The 17,244-nt window shown below is 29.8% G+C and overlaps 1 protein-coding gene across 1 annotated transcript in view; it reads right to left on the reverse strand.

Moving 5' to 3' along the window:
• The window catches only part of LOC134270244 (protocadherin Fat 4-like), a 30,067-nt gene extending 17,438 nt beyond the window's left edge, over positions 1-12,629 (reverse strand). The window contains exon 1 of the mRNA XM_062752441.1: positions 12,557-12,629. Within this exon, the coding sequence (XP_062608425.1) occupies positions 12,557-12,623 (67 nt within the window). The 5' untranslated portion in view covers positions 12,624-12,629. The remainder of the gene's footprint in view (positions 1-12,556) is intronic.
• Positions 12,630-17,244: the final 4,615 nt, after the last annotated feature.

The following is a 17,244-nucleotide window of genomic DNA, read 5'->3' on the forward strand; positions in this document are numbered from 1 at the left end:
AAAAAACCTTCTTATCCCTACAGTAACACAATAAAGGTTATATAATAAACATGCTTAATCTATTTACATTAATTCTTTTAATGGTCTTGGCAATTTTAAGACTTGATTTCTATGTGAATTTTTACATGGAGTTCTCATAGACGTTTTAAAAATGTTTGCTTCGTTACATCAATATTTACAAGAAAAAAATGAGGGTACAAAAATTTCATTATCAACTAATAAACTTGCATACATATATTTTGAGAGAAAAGGAGACGTTTAATTTAGTTTAAATACAGGGTGTCAAAAATTGTAGTGGATTGGTTAAATCATTTTGTCTTTCTTTGCTTACAAAACTTTCTTTTCTTGTCAAAGTAAAAATAGGAACGGTTATTGATCAAGACTTTCGTGTTTTATAAGAATATATGGATAAAGATAGCATAAACACTACGTATCTGCAAACACAGCACAAAATCACGGACACGCGGTGGGATTATGTATCCTAGAGGAATAAGCATCCCTTTTGACCAGTCAAATCTGCCGTGGGTTCTATTTATTGACCAATTCGACGATTATTCATTGACATTATGTTTTGCTGTTAGGTTAAGGTCATTAAATTAACGACCATAGACTTTAGGAAATACTGGCTTTAAACGAAGCTGTTGAAATCCTTGTAAATCCAACTTTTATGTGAGCAGCCTGTCTCGGTTTAAAATTTGATCATACTCAGAGCATGCTCTTGAGAGGCGAATAAGTTAGAAGAAAATAACACCATAAGCATACGATAGCTGAGGTTACTACATGATTTTGAAAAGTTGACGATGGAAAAACTGAAATTAACTCGTTTGTCATTCTTTTACAATAATCGTGTATTGTCAGTCAAACACCAAAATAGGATACATATGAGTCAAACTCTTTGGTGTAATTATTTCAAGTTTACTGGGATACCTCGAGAAGAGATATGAATAGAAATACATATAATTGTTAATTGGAAAAAAATCGTCGTCTATATTTCTGATAGCATAAGCAAATGGAATCGTCTCGTGCAGAAGTTTTGAGCTATTTCTGTTTCATAGAAAAATAAACATCCTTAAAACAAGTCATATCAACTTCAGGGTACTTGTGTAAAGAATCAGAGTGATTTTTAACGTAGTAACTTTGCTGATGACCTACAGTCGCAAGATGTGGAAATGTTCGAATTCCGATTTTATTGAGAAAAAGGTTTCTATGATATCAAAAAGCCTATTTTTTTTCATTTATCTCGAAGAAAGGTCTTAAAAACAATGTATAGAGTCATGGTTTATGAAATCTCTCTATTTCTTTTTTATCCTAGTTAATGTTATTTTAAAGATCAAAACGTGTAAAATATTTTCTTGAAATTTAATGATAATTTTTATTGTAATTTTATCAACTTATGAATTGTTTCTGCATGATACGCGTATGTATATCAAATACAGTATGACCAACAAGCAATAGGTTTGAAAATTTAATCTTGTTTATTTTCTATCGCTTCATATTGACAAGTTCATGTTGAAGATTGTGTCTCTCAAAGGGCTCTGTTCATCACACGTACTAAGCCTTATTTATTCTTAATATACAAGACATTTTAACATTTAAATTTCCAATCAACTTTGGTTGAATGATTATTAGCTTTTCATATCTTGAAATATTTAATCTACTTTGAGTTATCAATATTTACTCTCGGTAAGATTTTAAATTCGTTCCATAATTGTTTATTTGTTCATATAATCTAAGATGTATTCCGAATTTGTTAAAAATGAAACAACCATTGTGAAATTTATTGATCCAATAAATTTACATCAATCAAATGAGTTCACAAAGGTCATTTATTTACTCTTCAAAATTAAAGAGTCGAAAAGACCAAAAAAATTACATTAACCGTTTATATACAAAGCGATAATCCTAAAATTAGTTTTAATCACTGTGCACGTGAATTTTCTGTCTCTAATTTGAAAGTAAATGGTGTTCTTCATATAAAGATTATGAAGACACATTTACATAAGAAATTATATATTGAAACATTGGGCATTACAACAGTAAAATCGAAAGCTAGAGTGCTTTATTAGGATATAAAGATATCTAAAAAGAACGGATATTGATTTTTTTCTTCATTTTTTTCACTTTGATTAATATTTGTTATATGTACGTTAACAATGTTTTATCATATAAACGAAATCATAATTTATTGTCGTGTCAGTTACATCAGTTAGATAAGATAGTTAAATATTCATGCTTTCTCAACAAAGTTATTTCTGTTTCATTGAAAAATAAACATCCTTAAAACAAGTCATATCAACTTCAGGGTACTTGTGTAAAGAATCAGAGTGATTTTTAACGTAGTAACTTTGTTGATGACCTACAGTCGCAAGATGTGGAAATGTTCGAATTCAGATTTAATTGAGAAAAGGGTTGTCTATGATATCAAAAAGCCTAGTTTTTTTTTCATTTATCTCGAAGAAAGGTCTTAAAAACAATGTATAGAGTCATGGTTTATGAAATCTCTCTGATCCGAGTAAATGTTATTTTAAAGTTCAAAACGTGTAAAATATTTTCTTGAAATTTAATGATAATTTTTGTTGTAATTTTATCAACTTATGAATTGTTTTTGCATGATACGCGCATGTATATCAAATACAGTATGACCAACAAGCAATAGGTTTGAAAATTTAATCTTGTTTTTTTTCTATCGCTTCATATTGACAAGTTCATGTTGAAGATTGTGTCTCTCAAAGGGCTCTGTTCATCACACGTACTAAGCCTTATTTATTCTTAATATACAAGACATTTTAACATTTAAATTTCCAATCAACTTTGGTTGAATGATTATTAGCTTTTCATATCTTGAAATATTTAATCTACTTTGAGTTATCAATATTTACTCTCGGTAAGATTTTAAATTCGTTCCATAATTGTTTATTTGTTCATATAATCTAAGATGTATTCCGAATTTGTTAAAAATGAAACAACCATTGTGAAATTTATTGATCCAATAAATTTACATCAATCAAATGAGTTCACAAAGGTCATTTATTTACTCTTCAAAATTAAAGAGTCGAAAAGACCAAAAAAATTACATTAACCGTTTATATACAAAGCGATAATCCTAAAATTAGTTTTAATCACTGTGCACGTGAATTTTCTGTCTCTAATTTGAAAGTAAATGGTGTTCTTCGTATAAAGATTATGAAGACACATTTACATAAGAAATTATATATTGAAACATTGGGCATTACAACAGTAAAATCGAAAGCTAGAGTGCTTTATTAGGATATAAAGATATCTAAAAAGAACGGATATTGATTTTTTTCTTCATTTTTTTCACTTTGATTAATATTTGTTATATGTACGTTAACAATGTTTTATCATATATAATTAAATCATAATTTATTGTCGTGTCAGTTACATCAGTTAGATAAGATAGTTAAATATTCATGCTTTCTCAACAAAGTTATTTCTGTTTCATTGAAAAATAAACATCCTTAAAACAAGTCATATCAACTTCAGGGTACTTGTGTAAAGAATCAGAGTGATTTTTAACGTAGTAACTTTGCTGATGACCTACAGTCGCAAGATGTGGAAATGTTCGAATTCCGATTTTATTGAGAAAAAGGTTGTCTATGATATCAAAAAGCCTAGTATTTTTTCATTTATCTCGAAGAAAGGTCTTAAAAACAATGTATAGAGTCATGGTTTATGAAATCTCTCTGATCCGAGTAAATGTTATTTTAAAGTTCAAAACGTGTAAAATATTTTCTTGAAATTTAATGATAATTTTTGTTGTAATTTTATCAACTTATGAATTGTTTTTGCATGATACGCGCATGTATATCAAATACAGTATGACCAACAAGCAATAGGTTTGAAAATTTAACCTTGTTATTTTTCTATCGCTTCATATTGACAAGTTCATGTTAAAGATTGTGTCTCTCAAAGGGCTCTGTTCATCACACGTACTAAGCCTTATTTATTCTTAATATACAAGACATTTTAACATTTAAATTTCCAATCAACTTTGGTTGAATGATTATTAGCTTTTCATATCTTGAAATATTTAATCTACTTTGAGTTATCAATATTTACTCTCGGTAAGATTTTAAATTCGTTCCATAATTGTTTATTTGTTCATATAATCTAAGATGTATTCCGAATTTGTTAAAAATGAAACAACCATTGTGAAATTTATTGATCCAATAAATTTACATCAATCAAATGAGTTCACAAAGGTCATTTATTTACTCTTCAAAATTAAAGAGTCGAAAAGACCAAAAAAATTACATTAACCGTTTATATACAAAGCGATAATCCTAAAATTAGTTTTAATCACTGTGCACGTGAATTTTCTGTCTCTAATTTGAAAGTAAATGGTGTTCTTCATATAAAGATTATGAAGACACATTTTCATAAGAAAATATATATTGAAACATTGGGTATTACAACAGTAAAATCGAAAGCTAGAGTGCTTTATTAGGATATAACGATATCTAAAAAGCGCGAACATTGATTTTTTTTCTCATTTTTTCACTTTGAGTAATACTTGTTAATTGTACGTTAACAATGTTTACTGTAGAAAATCAAAATGTCGCCAAATTTTATGGCATATAAACAAAATCATAATATATGGTCATGTCAGTTACATCAGTTAGATAAGATAGTTAAATATTCATGTTTTCTCAACAAAGTTATTTCTGTTTCATTGAAAAATAAACATCCTTAAAACAAGTCATATCAACTTCAGGGTACTTGTGTAATAATCAGAGTGATATTTTTAACGTATCGGCTTGTAACTTTGTTACTTGTGATAACCTACAGTCGCAAGATTTATGTGGAAATGTTCGAATTCAGATTTAATTGAGAAAAGGGTTGTCTATGATATCTGATGGATTGAGACATCAAAAAGCCAGTTTTTTTTTCATTTATTTCAGAAGAAAGGTCTTAAAAACAATGTATAGAGTTCATGGAAAATTTTATGAAATCTCTCCAAAAATAAATGTTATTTTAAAAAAAACGTGTAAACAAAGGCTAGGCCTAGTTTATATATATATATATATATATATATATATATATATATATATATATATATATATATATATATATATATATATATATATATATATATATATATATATATATATATATATATATATATAACTTATGAATTGTTTTTGCATGATACGCGCATGTATATCAAATACAGTATGACCAACAAGCAATAGGTTAAAAGTTTTAACAGTGGATTGTTATCAATACTTGAAATTAATTTTTTTATAAAGCAAATTTTACAACATATTGACAAGTTCATGTAAAAGAATTTCTTTGTGTCTCTCACTTAGGGCAGTTCTGTTCATCACACATCCTAAGCCTTATTTATCCTTCAAGCAATCACCACATACTAAACAGCTACATTTTAACAAAGATTTAAATTTCCAATCAACTTTGGTTGAAAACAATGTACACACACTTTTATCTCTTTTATTCTGTTTTTAATCTAATTTTTACCGCTAGCGCTGCTGAAATATTAAGAAGAATGTTTTCTAACTTTGAGTTATGAAAAGCAAGTAGTGCAAGTCATGATAGGCTATAGGCTAAAAATATATTTTTTTCATGAAATTCTACTCATGATAAATGTGTAAATCTGTTGGAAAATATCAAAGCATTGCAATAATTGTTTATTTGTTCATATGTCGCCGTGTTAACATCATAAATATGCCTTTAGTTACTAAAATCGTAGATTGAAAGTTTTTGATCAAATTTAACTTGATTGCAAATTAACTGGCTTGGACATTCTCTATCCATCGGATCCATCCATCCCTTTGAAATTTATTTTTGTGATCCAATAAATTTATCAATTTTCATAAATATCAAATGAATTTGTTCACTATTATTGATCAGAAGTAGCCACAAAAGGTCATTGACGAATTTGAAGCTTAACCGCCTTCAAGCAAAAACATTAATTGACGGAAATCTACGGCGACCGGTTAGTGCAATATTTATATCCGAATAAAATTTTTAATTGTCCATCTCAAATGTATATATAAGTAATAAATAACAAGTTTATAAACTTCAATGGGAATTGAAGTGGGCCCGTGATCAAATTTATGAAGGCCATTGTATATTGAAACACTGGGCAGTTTAAATTAGAATGCTTTATTAGGATATATACATAAAAAGCGCGAACATTGATTTTTTTTCTCATTTTTTCACTTTGAGTAATACTTGTTAATTGTACGTTAACAATGTTTTATTATATAAACAAAATCATAATATATGGTCATGTCAGTTACATCAGTTAGATAAGATAGTTAAATATTCACCAAAGTTATTTCTGTTTCATAGAAAAATAAACATCCTTAAAACAAATCATATCAAATTCAGGGTACTTGTGTAAAGAATCAGAGTGATTTTTAACGTAGTAACTTTGCTGATGACCTACAGTCGCAAGATGTGGAAATGTTCGAATTCCGGTTTTATTGAGAAAAAGGTTGTGTATGAATCAAAAAGCCTAGATATTTTTTAAATCTCGAAGAAAGGTCTTAAAAATAATGTATAGAGTCATGGTTTATGAAATCTCTCTGATCCGAGTAAATGTTATTTTAAAGTTCAAAACGTGTAAAATATTTTCTTGAAATTTGATAATAATTTTTATTGTAATTTTATCAAGTTATGAATTGTTTCTGCATGATACGCGCATGTATATCAAATACAGTATGACCAACAAGCAATAGGTTTGAAAATTTAATCTTGTTTATTTTCTATCGCTTCATATTGACAAGTTCATGTTGAAGATTGTGTCTCTCAAAGGGCTCTGTTCATCACATGTACTAAGCCTTATTTATTCTTGTTATATAAGACATTTTAACATTTAAATTTCCGATCAACTTTGGTTGAATGATTATTAGCTTTTCATATCTTGAAATTTTTAATCTACTTTGAATTATCAATATTTACTCTCGGTAAGATTTTAAATCCCTTCCATAATTGTTTATTTGTTCATATAATCTAAGATGTATTCTGAATTTGTTAAAAATAAAACAACCATTGTGAAATTTATTGATCCAATAAATTTACATCAATCAAATGAGTTCACAAGGGTCATTTATTTACTCTTAAAAATTAAAGAGTCGAACAGACCAAATAAAGGACAAGTGCACTTAAGCAATACTTAATGGGCCCTTTTTATGTGCCATTTTACTTTTATTAGAATATATCACCAAATCGTTCTCTTCTGGTATAAGTTAGATGCTAGTGGATATTTCTAATTAAAAAGCACATTAATCATCACCGAAATCAGGATGGATTTGAAACAATTGAATATTTTTTAAATGCCCATGGATACCCTAAATCCGAAAAAGTCGTACCGAACCTTCTTTGAGTTTCGTTTATGTAAATCAAGAAGAAGAAATATTTAAATCGACACTTGAACAAGCTGACGGTGGATCATAGTCGGGCGCGTTTGCGGAATGTTACTTTTTGCACCAAATCTGTTTTAGAAAATTGAATGAAGTTGTGTAGTTGCCTGTAGCCATAATGATCAAATTAAGAAATTGGTACTCATTGCATTAAAAAAATACAAAAATAAATTCATTGAATTTGAAATTAAAAGGGAATGTTTACTTGGCTTTCAATTAATACCTGTTTCACTGTCTTGCATGAATGTTAAAAATGCTTGACACTTCTATGAATGGCACTAAACCCCCCCCCCCCCTGTGTTCTTAAAAACAAATACATACAAATATTTCTAAGCGGCACAACTTTGACTAAACGATACAAAACCTGCCAATGTTTTACAGTGAGCACCTTCAAGGAATGTTCACCTGGGTAGAACTCACGTGACTGTAAGTATTTTAAATAATTTATTCCACACTAGGGTTCAACATAGGTCATGCAGGTAAATACCTCTCACTTGCTATAAGAAAAACATTGTACTTTTTGTACATTTTTAATAATTTAAGTACCAGCCTAATCGTGTACAAATTTCCTACTTTCACACAACTTTTATAACTGTATTATGCGTCTTTTGTCATTCGCACAAGTTTGTACAGTTAGGCTCATGGTAAACAAAAGCTTTGAAATGAATGATCGTTCTCGATTTACTATAGAAAATCAAAATGTCGGCTGATCCCTGTCCAATTCTATGGTTTTGTTTTTTGTATATTCGTAAATTTCAGCGGTAAATTTTGTTGAATCGTACGTTTAAGATATCAATTAATGATTTGGGATGAACAATTTTGCTTAATTTGATTGTTTATTTTTTCACATTTTACCGGGGCCCATAAGTGCACTCGTTCTTTATATTAACCGTTTATATACAAAGCGATAATCCTAAAATTATTTTAATCACAGTGCGCGTGTTATCTCTAGTTTCTCTAATTTGAAAGTAAATTGTGTTCTCCATATAAAGATTATGAAGACACATTTTCATTTAAGAAATAAATATCAAGTTTATAAACTTCAATGGGAATTGAAGTGGGTAGGTCACGTGATCAAAGTGAAGGCCTTCTCAGAAGATTTGATCACGTACAGACCCACTTCAATTACCATTGAAGTTTATAAACTTGATATTTATTTCTTATATATACATTTGAGATGAACAATTAAATATATTCGGATATAAATATTGTACTAACCGGTCGCCGTATATTTCCGACAAAAGTACGCAAGGTGTAAATCGGCTTGAAAGGCGGTTACGCTTCAAATTCACTAGACTAGTGAATCTATTTCGAAGGGAATATTTTGTGAAAGGTTACTTGTGATCAGTTACAGTGAACAGATTGTTGTCTGGGAATATTTATATTCGTGAAAATTGATAATCGATGCTTAAAAGACACAAGAAACACGTCCGAGGTTTAATGATAAAAAGTTGGAGGAATTTCGGTCGCCGGAAAGGGATGGATGGATCCGATGGATTGAGACACTTGTCCAAGCCAGTTAATTTGCAAGTATTAAATTTGATCAAAAACATTCTATCTACGATTTCAGTAACTAAGGGCATATTTATCAGTTTAACTTACACGTACTGGTAAACAAGGAGACACTGGCGAAAGCTTACATTGAACTACGACAGCGCCGAGGTGTTTGTCAGCTGTTCGTGGCCTAATTGGAATCCTTTGATGTTTTCCAACAAATTTACACATTTATCATGAAAAAAAGTTTATCATGAAAATTTAACTGAAGGTCTACCCCAAAAATAAGGATGAACGTTCGAGACTGTGCAGCTGACAAAAGTGAACAAAAAATGTAAACAAAGGCTAGGCCTATATATTATATATATATATATATATATATATATATATATATATATATATATATATATATATATATATATATATATATATATATATATATATATAGCTTGTTAAATTTACATTGAAAATAAAATAATTATTATTTTACATCCTTATTTTGTTCACCTTTATACATCACGAGCCAGGACACTTAATCAGCAGCCTACTTCACATTAGTAAGACCAAATCTTGAATACTGTGCTTCGATCTGGAATCCCCATAACAAAAAAAAACAGATAAAGAAAATTGAAGAGGTACAACGAAGAGCAGCCAGATTTACCACCAGGCGTTATCGCAATACCAGCAGCGTAACAGATATGTTAGACACCTTAAATTCAGAATCTCTATCATCCAGAAGATGCAAAATTCAGCTTACCATGCTATATAAGATATTCAACAACATAGTAGATATACAATCAGACAATTACATCTAATTTACAACTACAGCTACTAGATCAGCACATGCCCTGAAGATCGGTATCAGACTAGGACAGACACCATGAAATACAGTTTTTTCCCTAGGACAATTCCAGAATGGAACAGACTACCAGCATCCATTGCTGAGGCTCCTGACTTGGTATCCTTCAAGCAGGGGCTCACCACACTCCATTTCTAAACAGCTATCGTCCAGCTTGTAAGTAGACCCCAGCAAAGATTAGAGCTATGCTGATTGGGATCAGAAGATCCCAGGACCGCTACGGTAGTCAGATTGGTCTAATCGGAGGAGTTGAAAAACAAGCTAGTACACACACTTTTATCTCTTTTATTCTGTTTTTAATCACTAATTTTTACCGCTAGCGCTGCTCACGAAACGTAAAGGTCTAAGAAGACCATGTTTTCTTAACCTATAGATGTAGATAGATGTAGATGAAAAGCAAGTAGTGCAAATCATGATAGGCTATAGGCTAAAAATATGTTTTTTTTCATGAAATTCTACTCATGATAAATGTGTAAATCTGTTGGAAAATATCAAAGTATTGCAATCACGCCACGAACAGCTAAGAAACACCTCGATCGGCGCTGTCGTAGTTGAATGTAAGCTGTCGCCAGTGTCGCCGTGTTAATATCATAAATATGCCTTTAGTTACTAAAATCGTAGATTGAAAGTTTTTGATCAAATTTAACTTGATTGCAAATTAACTGGCTTGGACAATTGTCTCTATCCATCGGATCCATCCATCCCTTTCAGGCGACCGAAATTCCTCCAACTTTTGTGATCAATCTTCGGACGTGTTTCTTGTGTCTTTTCAGCATTAATTATCAATTTTCACAAATAATAATATCCCAAGACAAGAATTTGTTCACTATTATTGATCAGAAGTAGCCTTTAACAAAATATTCCCTTCGAAATAGAATTCTTAGCCTGACGAATTTGAAGCTTAACCGCCTTTCAAGCAAATTTACACCTTGCGTACTATTGACGGAAATCTATGGCGACCGGTTAGTATATTTATATCCGAATATATTTAATTTAATTTTTAATTGTCCATCTCAAATGTATATATAAGTAATAAATGACAAGTTTATAAACTTCAATGGGAATTGAAGTGGGTCGGTACGTGATCAAATCTTCTGAGAAGGCCTTTCTTAATTGTATATTGAAACACTGGGCAGTACAACAGTAAAGTCGAAAGCTAGAATGCTTTATTAGGATATAAAGATACATAAAAAGCACGAATATTAATTTTTTTTTTTACTTTGAGTATTATTTTTTTCATTGTTACGTACAATGTTTTATCATATAAACGAAATCATAAGATATTGTCGTGTATGCATCAGTTAGATAAGATAGTTTTATTCATGTTTTCTCAACAAAGATGAACATAATATAGAGATACCTTTTTAAGACTCTGAATAGAACGACATGTAAACTATTACGAATAGGTATTTGAATATCTGTTAATATAGATAAAGTTCTTTTTTTTTTTACAATAAATAATCTATCTTCATGATCTTTATGAATTAATCCTAATTATCTTTTCACTTCTAAGGAAAGCCAATATTTATATTTTTCGAGTGGGAGATTTTGAAATAACATAACAAGGGGTGAGATACCTCGATCGTGAATCTAAGGTAAAAATTCATAATTTCGCAGGACATTGAATTGTTAGAGTCCTAGGTAAGACAGGGGTACGGATTTTTTTGTCTTTACACTGTGATTCAAAACAAGTACTGTCCGCCCTAAAGTACATTACACAGAATAATCCAGAAAGGGAGCAAATATGAAACACAAATCAAAGAATTCAACTCATTTTATTCAAAACATAGCTGCGGGTCAGCACTGACCAAACAAAGTTGCAGGAGAATGAACATTTTCTTTAAATTGCTAACGGATATTTGTTTACTCGTGTTGACATAATTTAAAATTATTTTCAAGGACAGAAATTCAAATTCCGAGTGTACTTTACTATTTACACCATCTTGGGAAGCACTTCTTTCATTGATTTTTAAATTAAAATTAAATTTTAAAATGTTTTTAAAGTTACGATAAATATTAAAATTCAGTACTGTATTAACTTGTCCCCTAAATTCAGTTTATCCACCTTTTTATCATTAAGAAATTTAAATGTAGGTAAATGGGTTTTCCCTGTCATTACACTATTGCTCTCTTTCTGGAGGTATGAAGTATTTTAAAGATTGAATAAATACAATTTAAGATCATTTTCAGAAAATTATTCCAATTTGGTTAAGATCCGCGACTCTTCTTCAGCGAGTAGAAATAAAGGTCAGGCAAATGGAAAAAAAAAAATTGTCTGCACTTTTGCTACCTTCTGAAATATATACATGATTGTTTTTGCAAAAAAAAAAAAAAAAAAAAAAAAAAAAAACAAAATAAAACAAAAACAAACAAACAAAACAAAGAAAAAAACAGAAACAGAACAAAAATAAACAAACAAACAAAAAACAACAAACCAAAACAATAAACCCAAAAAAAAAACTACCTTAGGTTATTTACCTGCGAAAAAAAAGGATCAGAACAAGTCTCATATTTTTGTTTTATTTGTTAATTGTAGGCTTTACATATTTTTTTTCCTTTGTAGATTAAATTACTTTAAATTTGATATCATTAAGTTAACTCTTTTTTTTCAATTATAGTGCAAGTGAGCGTTGTTTTTGCATCATAATACATTTGTAATCACTATGATAAAGTGCAAAATGCATGGTCATTCAACCTATGTTTCAATGCGAGATCAAGAAATGAAGCATAAATAAAATAATAGTTAAAAACAGGGCAATCGAAAAATTTTACAGAAATAATAAAAGAAAATACTTACCTATTGTTTTGTGTATATAAATATTAAGAATTAAATACACAACAAGCGTCGTTTTGATCCGAGCCATGATACATGTGTTTCTTGATATAGGAAAATAACTCATCTGCGCTTAATAAAGCACACAAATAGATTTGTATACAGTAGTTTTGCTTGCCATTCAAACAAATAAAAGTGAACACGACAAAAGCTAAAGAAGGAGACTGGCAACCAATGCTGAATTCAAAGAGGCGGGACATTTAAGACTTGTCGATTTATTCTCCCATGATTTGAAATTTAAAGAAATATATAATGTAGATTATATCTACTGCATACAATCTACAAGTTATTTAAATTTGTGTGTTTTATTTTGAATTACAATGTGCTGAATTACTTACTTACATTTCAATTTATCAACCTCAATGATTTTGATATGCGAATAAATAAGTGATTAAACACCTGATGTATTAAGGAAAAACTGATGAAGATCTCATACAATATATAAGGATGTTTTTTTTATTTGTTTAACCTCCCTTTCAAGATTTTTTTCACTCGTAAGGAGACGTCATCACTTGCGGCGAAGAACTGCAAATTTATACCTAAACTCAGCACTCAGAGCCATTCCGCATTGAGTGATATCCCGTGTCAATACATGTGACGTAAAATTAAATTCAATGGTCTGCGACTCTTGAAAAAAACTCTAATCACTGTGTCACATGGTTAACTATGTGTGTTATAATGAATATGCAAATGAATATCTTATTTAAGCTTTAGAATATTAACAGTATACAGATATACACATAGTATACACATATCAATAAATATCTAATGATCACCCAATACTTAACATTATTACATTCCCTATTTTGTCACATTGATATAATCTTTCTTAACAGCTCACATTTAAACATACTAATGATAAAATCAAGAAATTTAAAATAAATTTATATACCTTTCTCACGTGTTTTGGTTATATTTCTCAATTTCGATTTGAAGATATAAATGCATTCAATTAGCTTCTACCTTATTCCTAGCTGATATGAAAATGTATTCGAGTCAAAATAACACCCTTAATGACAGTGCATGGTTTGTTCATTTTAGAAAATTAAATACTGTGGATCACTAAATTTTCGCGACACCTTATTTTCGCGAGATAGTCATTGACTCTTTATAAGCGAGGAATAATTTTCACGAATTCTTACTATTTCTGTATATAACCTTAAGGAATACTATTATACGCGAAAATAAAATTTCGCGTGTTCACTGTCTCGCGTAATTACGCGAAAATAGAGTTCTCGCGAATAAAGTGATTTACAGTAACATAGCGAGTTACTTATTTCGTTGGAAAAAATATTTCAATTATTGAAAATCGATGAAATGTTTTTATATCAAAAGATTATATCATTGAAGATTCCGTATTTTGGACTTCATGATTGCATGAATCTCTGATGTAACCGACCTAAAGAGCGGTGCACTAAGGCATCAAATACTGTATTTTCTTTCTTGAAGCAATCAACTTTACTTATTTCATATTTAAAAACCAAATCTGTTCAAAAAAGATTGTTTGACTTCTTCCTTTCCATTATTCATCAGTTTGGTCCCATCTGAAATATTCCTTATTTTTTATCATAAAAACTGTACTTTGACTCCATATGAATGTTCCTGGGAAAAATTATTGCGAAAAAACCCCCAGTTTTACCACAAAGAAGCTTCAGTAGATAAAATTATAGAAAATTTTTAGCTATTCAAATATCTAAAACTAGGACTAGATAATCATTGTTCTTTTTTGCATATTCATTCATTTAAAATTTCTAATAAATAGATTCCATAATATTTAGAATCATTATGAATGCCTTCTAAAATGCATGCAGATAATTATATATATACATCGTACATAGATTATATATTAAACATTTTGAAAAGATGAACATGTTAGATCATGCAGTGATGAAAACTAGAAAGTTATTCATGTATTATATCGCGAGATATAATAGTACTTGGTGCGAACAATTGTAGTTAGCACATAGACTCTATCTACGCAATACAAAAATCAACAACTTTACCTCAGTATAGAAATCAGGTCAATTGTGTCAATTTTAAAGCCAAAGGCTCTCTGGCTACGTGAAATAAAAATCTCAACGCATCGATACCCATTCAGGTTGATAGGCAGATGGCGACCGGGGATATATTCGAAGTCAATTCACTTGATAAAATCATACTTTTTTTCATTCTGCATCTGACAAAAGTTTTTGTGCAATACCAAAACGGTTTAATCTCTGTTAATCATTTAATCACTGAAATCACTGATTGATAACAAAACCATTTAACTCGTGAAATATCGGATCCTTCTCTTCTGAAGATACCGGTAACTGTATTTTAAACATTACTATATATTGGAAAGTCAAATACCGAGGAAAATTCCAGGTGGCACTTCAGTTCATTCTTAGGTGCTAAGTCTTGTATTCAATATATTTAAAAAGTCATTTCTTTGGTATGGAAAATATTGAGAAATTTAATGTTTTACTTTAACTTTCAACATTCCATGTCCTGTTCAAGTCAGATTTATAGACGATTTAAAAGACAGACAGTCGTCCTAATGGAAATTAGAGAGCAGAAGTAGATGTTCAAATGAAATCTAGTATATGTTTAAGTGGCCCCGGTGGTGTAGCTATAAGTACCAAAGAAAGCAGCAGGGATTAGGCCAATACTTTTGAACAAATTTAAACAAAAATTACCTGCATCCTTAACAAGTGTATTGCCAGATAATAAGTTTACCAAGTTTTAAACAAGCCATGAAATAAGCTTTATTGACAATATAGAAAATAGTTAAGATTCAAAATTTTAAACTCATTTCAAAATATATATAAATTTTGCTGTCTATTGCACAAAAAATTTGATTAGATAAATTACTTGAAATGGTTAGATTAATAAATTAAATTTTGGTTAGATTAATAAATTAAATTTTGAAATCACAAAATTTTAACAAACTTAAGTTTTATGCAATCAAAACTTCCTTTAGCCATTTCTCACAATAAACGTAGATCAAGGCTTTTTAACACCATGGAGAGCTGTGAATAATGTTTTGTGAAATCTTTGAGAGAGGAAGGTTCATTGTTGTTTATGGAATAAATTGAATAAATTAATCACGTGCATATTTGAGCAAACTATTTAAAGTCAAAGAAACTATCACTTATAAAAGATGATAAAAAAGTGAGAAATATGAAAATTAATTTCTGTAAACAGTGGCTTTTATGTCTTCTGTATTCATTACTAAGGCAATAAGAAGCAACGATACATGATAAAAAAAATAATAACCGTGACAAGCATTATTTACATGTAAACGCAAAGTATCAATTCCAATAAGGAAAGATAACGAAAACTGGTCGATCTAAAATAAATAAAATTTAACAAAACATTTAATGTGAATGGTAGACACATGTAACACCTGCATGTACAATTTAGTCATGTAAAAGTGGAAAATTAATGTTAGATGCTTCATTAATAAGTAAAGTTGACGGTGGAAAAGATGTAATTTTCTCGTTTACCATACAGCTTAGCTGTACATGTATGTTGATCATAACCATCTTAAGTCACTTTAACATCCCGATATGAAATATATGTAAGAGAGTAACTGGGATACAAGTGAATAAAAATAATTTGAAGAAATGACTTTTTAAAATGCCGTTGTCAACATACAGAGCTTCAGTTGGTAATTTCTCCTTCTAATGAAGAGGTATTTGAAAAAGAATTCTGCTTCATAATTGTGTTAATAGGTTGCCTAATAAAGAAAATATTAACTACCCTACATAATTTAACAGATCATGCCCTAAGTCCTAGTCCAAAGTTGTCAATTAGGAACCCAAGCATCTCTTTAAAATCAATTTAAGAGAAATTAAAAGTTACGGTTAGTAGAGTTATAGAATCAGATTTTAAAATGACAACTCACAAGTTTAAAAATTTTAGTAGTTTGCAAACCTTAATTTGGCATCACAGCAATTTTTCTAGGTTCATGTATGTTTTGGGGAGAATGAACTTTTTCAAATACTTTTACTTTTTAAATCGCTTTTAAAGAGTAAAATCATCTAGAATGGTCAGTCACTGCAACCAAAGTAAACCTGAATATGTGCATCCTGAAATGCTTCATCGATGCAAATGTAATAACTATAGAATTTATAGTTTCTTTTAATCATCTCAACAGATAAAATAAGTTAAAATTTTGATGATTTGAAATAAAAATTGGTTTAAAATAGTTTATAAACGAAATTTTGATGAAAAATACATTTTTTTCGTATGTTAATTGAACAGTCTGTATATTGCATCAACCATTGCCAACGTTTTAGTATTTCGATTGCTTTCTAATTCTGCATAGAACCGTTCTGCATACTAAATTTCATTACAATTCGTACTGTCGATTAGCATTACCACTATTCCTATGCCTTGAGGAATGTATATCAAAACTCACAAGTTCGTTTCACATTCATTCAACTCAGCAACAGTAATATTACACCAATTATTATAATCACGTTTCGAATACAACAATTGTCAAAATTCACTGTAAAGTCTACGGATAATGGACATAAATGGCCACATTGTCCCCAAATCTTATAGGAGGTCTGGGGTTACGGCCGAAATACCAACACGCAAATGTGAATAACGGGCATGACGGAGGCCTTGTGTTGAGCACAAGTGCCAGAGAAATCCCAATGCTTGAC

The sequence above is a fragment of the Saccostrea cucullata genome, unplaced genomic scaffold (assembly GCF_032062105.1).
Source record: "Saccostrea cucullata isolate Sc308-1 unplaced genomic scaffold, CSIRO_AGI_Scuc_v1 ctg49, whole genome shotgun sequence".
Taxonomy (NCBI): domain Eukaryota; kingdom Metazoa; phylum Mollusca; class Bivalvia; order Ostreida; family Ostreidae; genus Saccostrea; species Saccostrea cuccullata.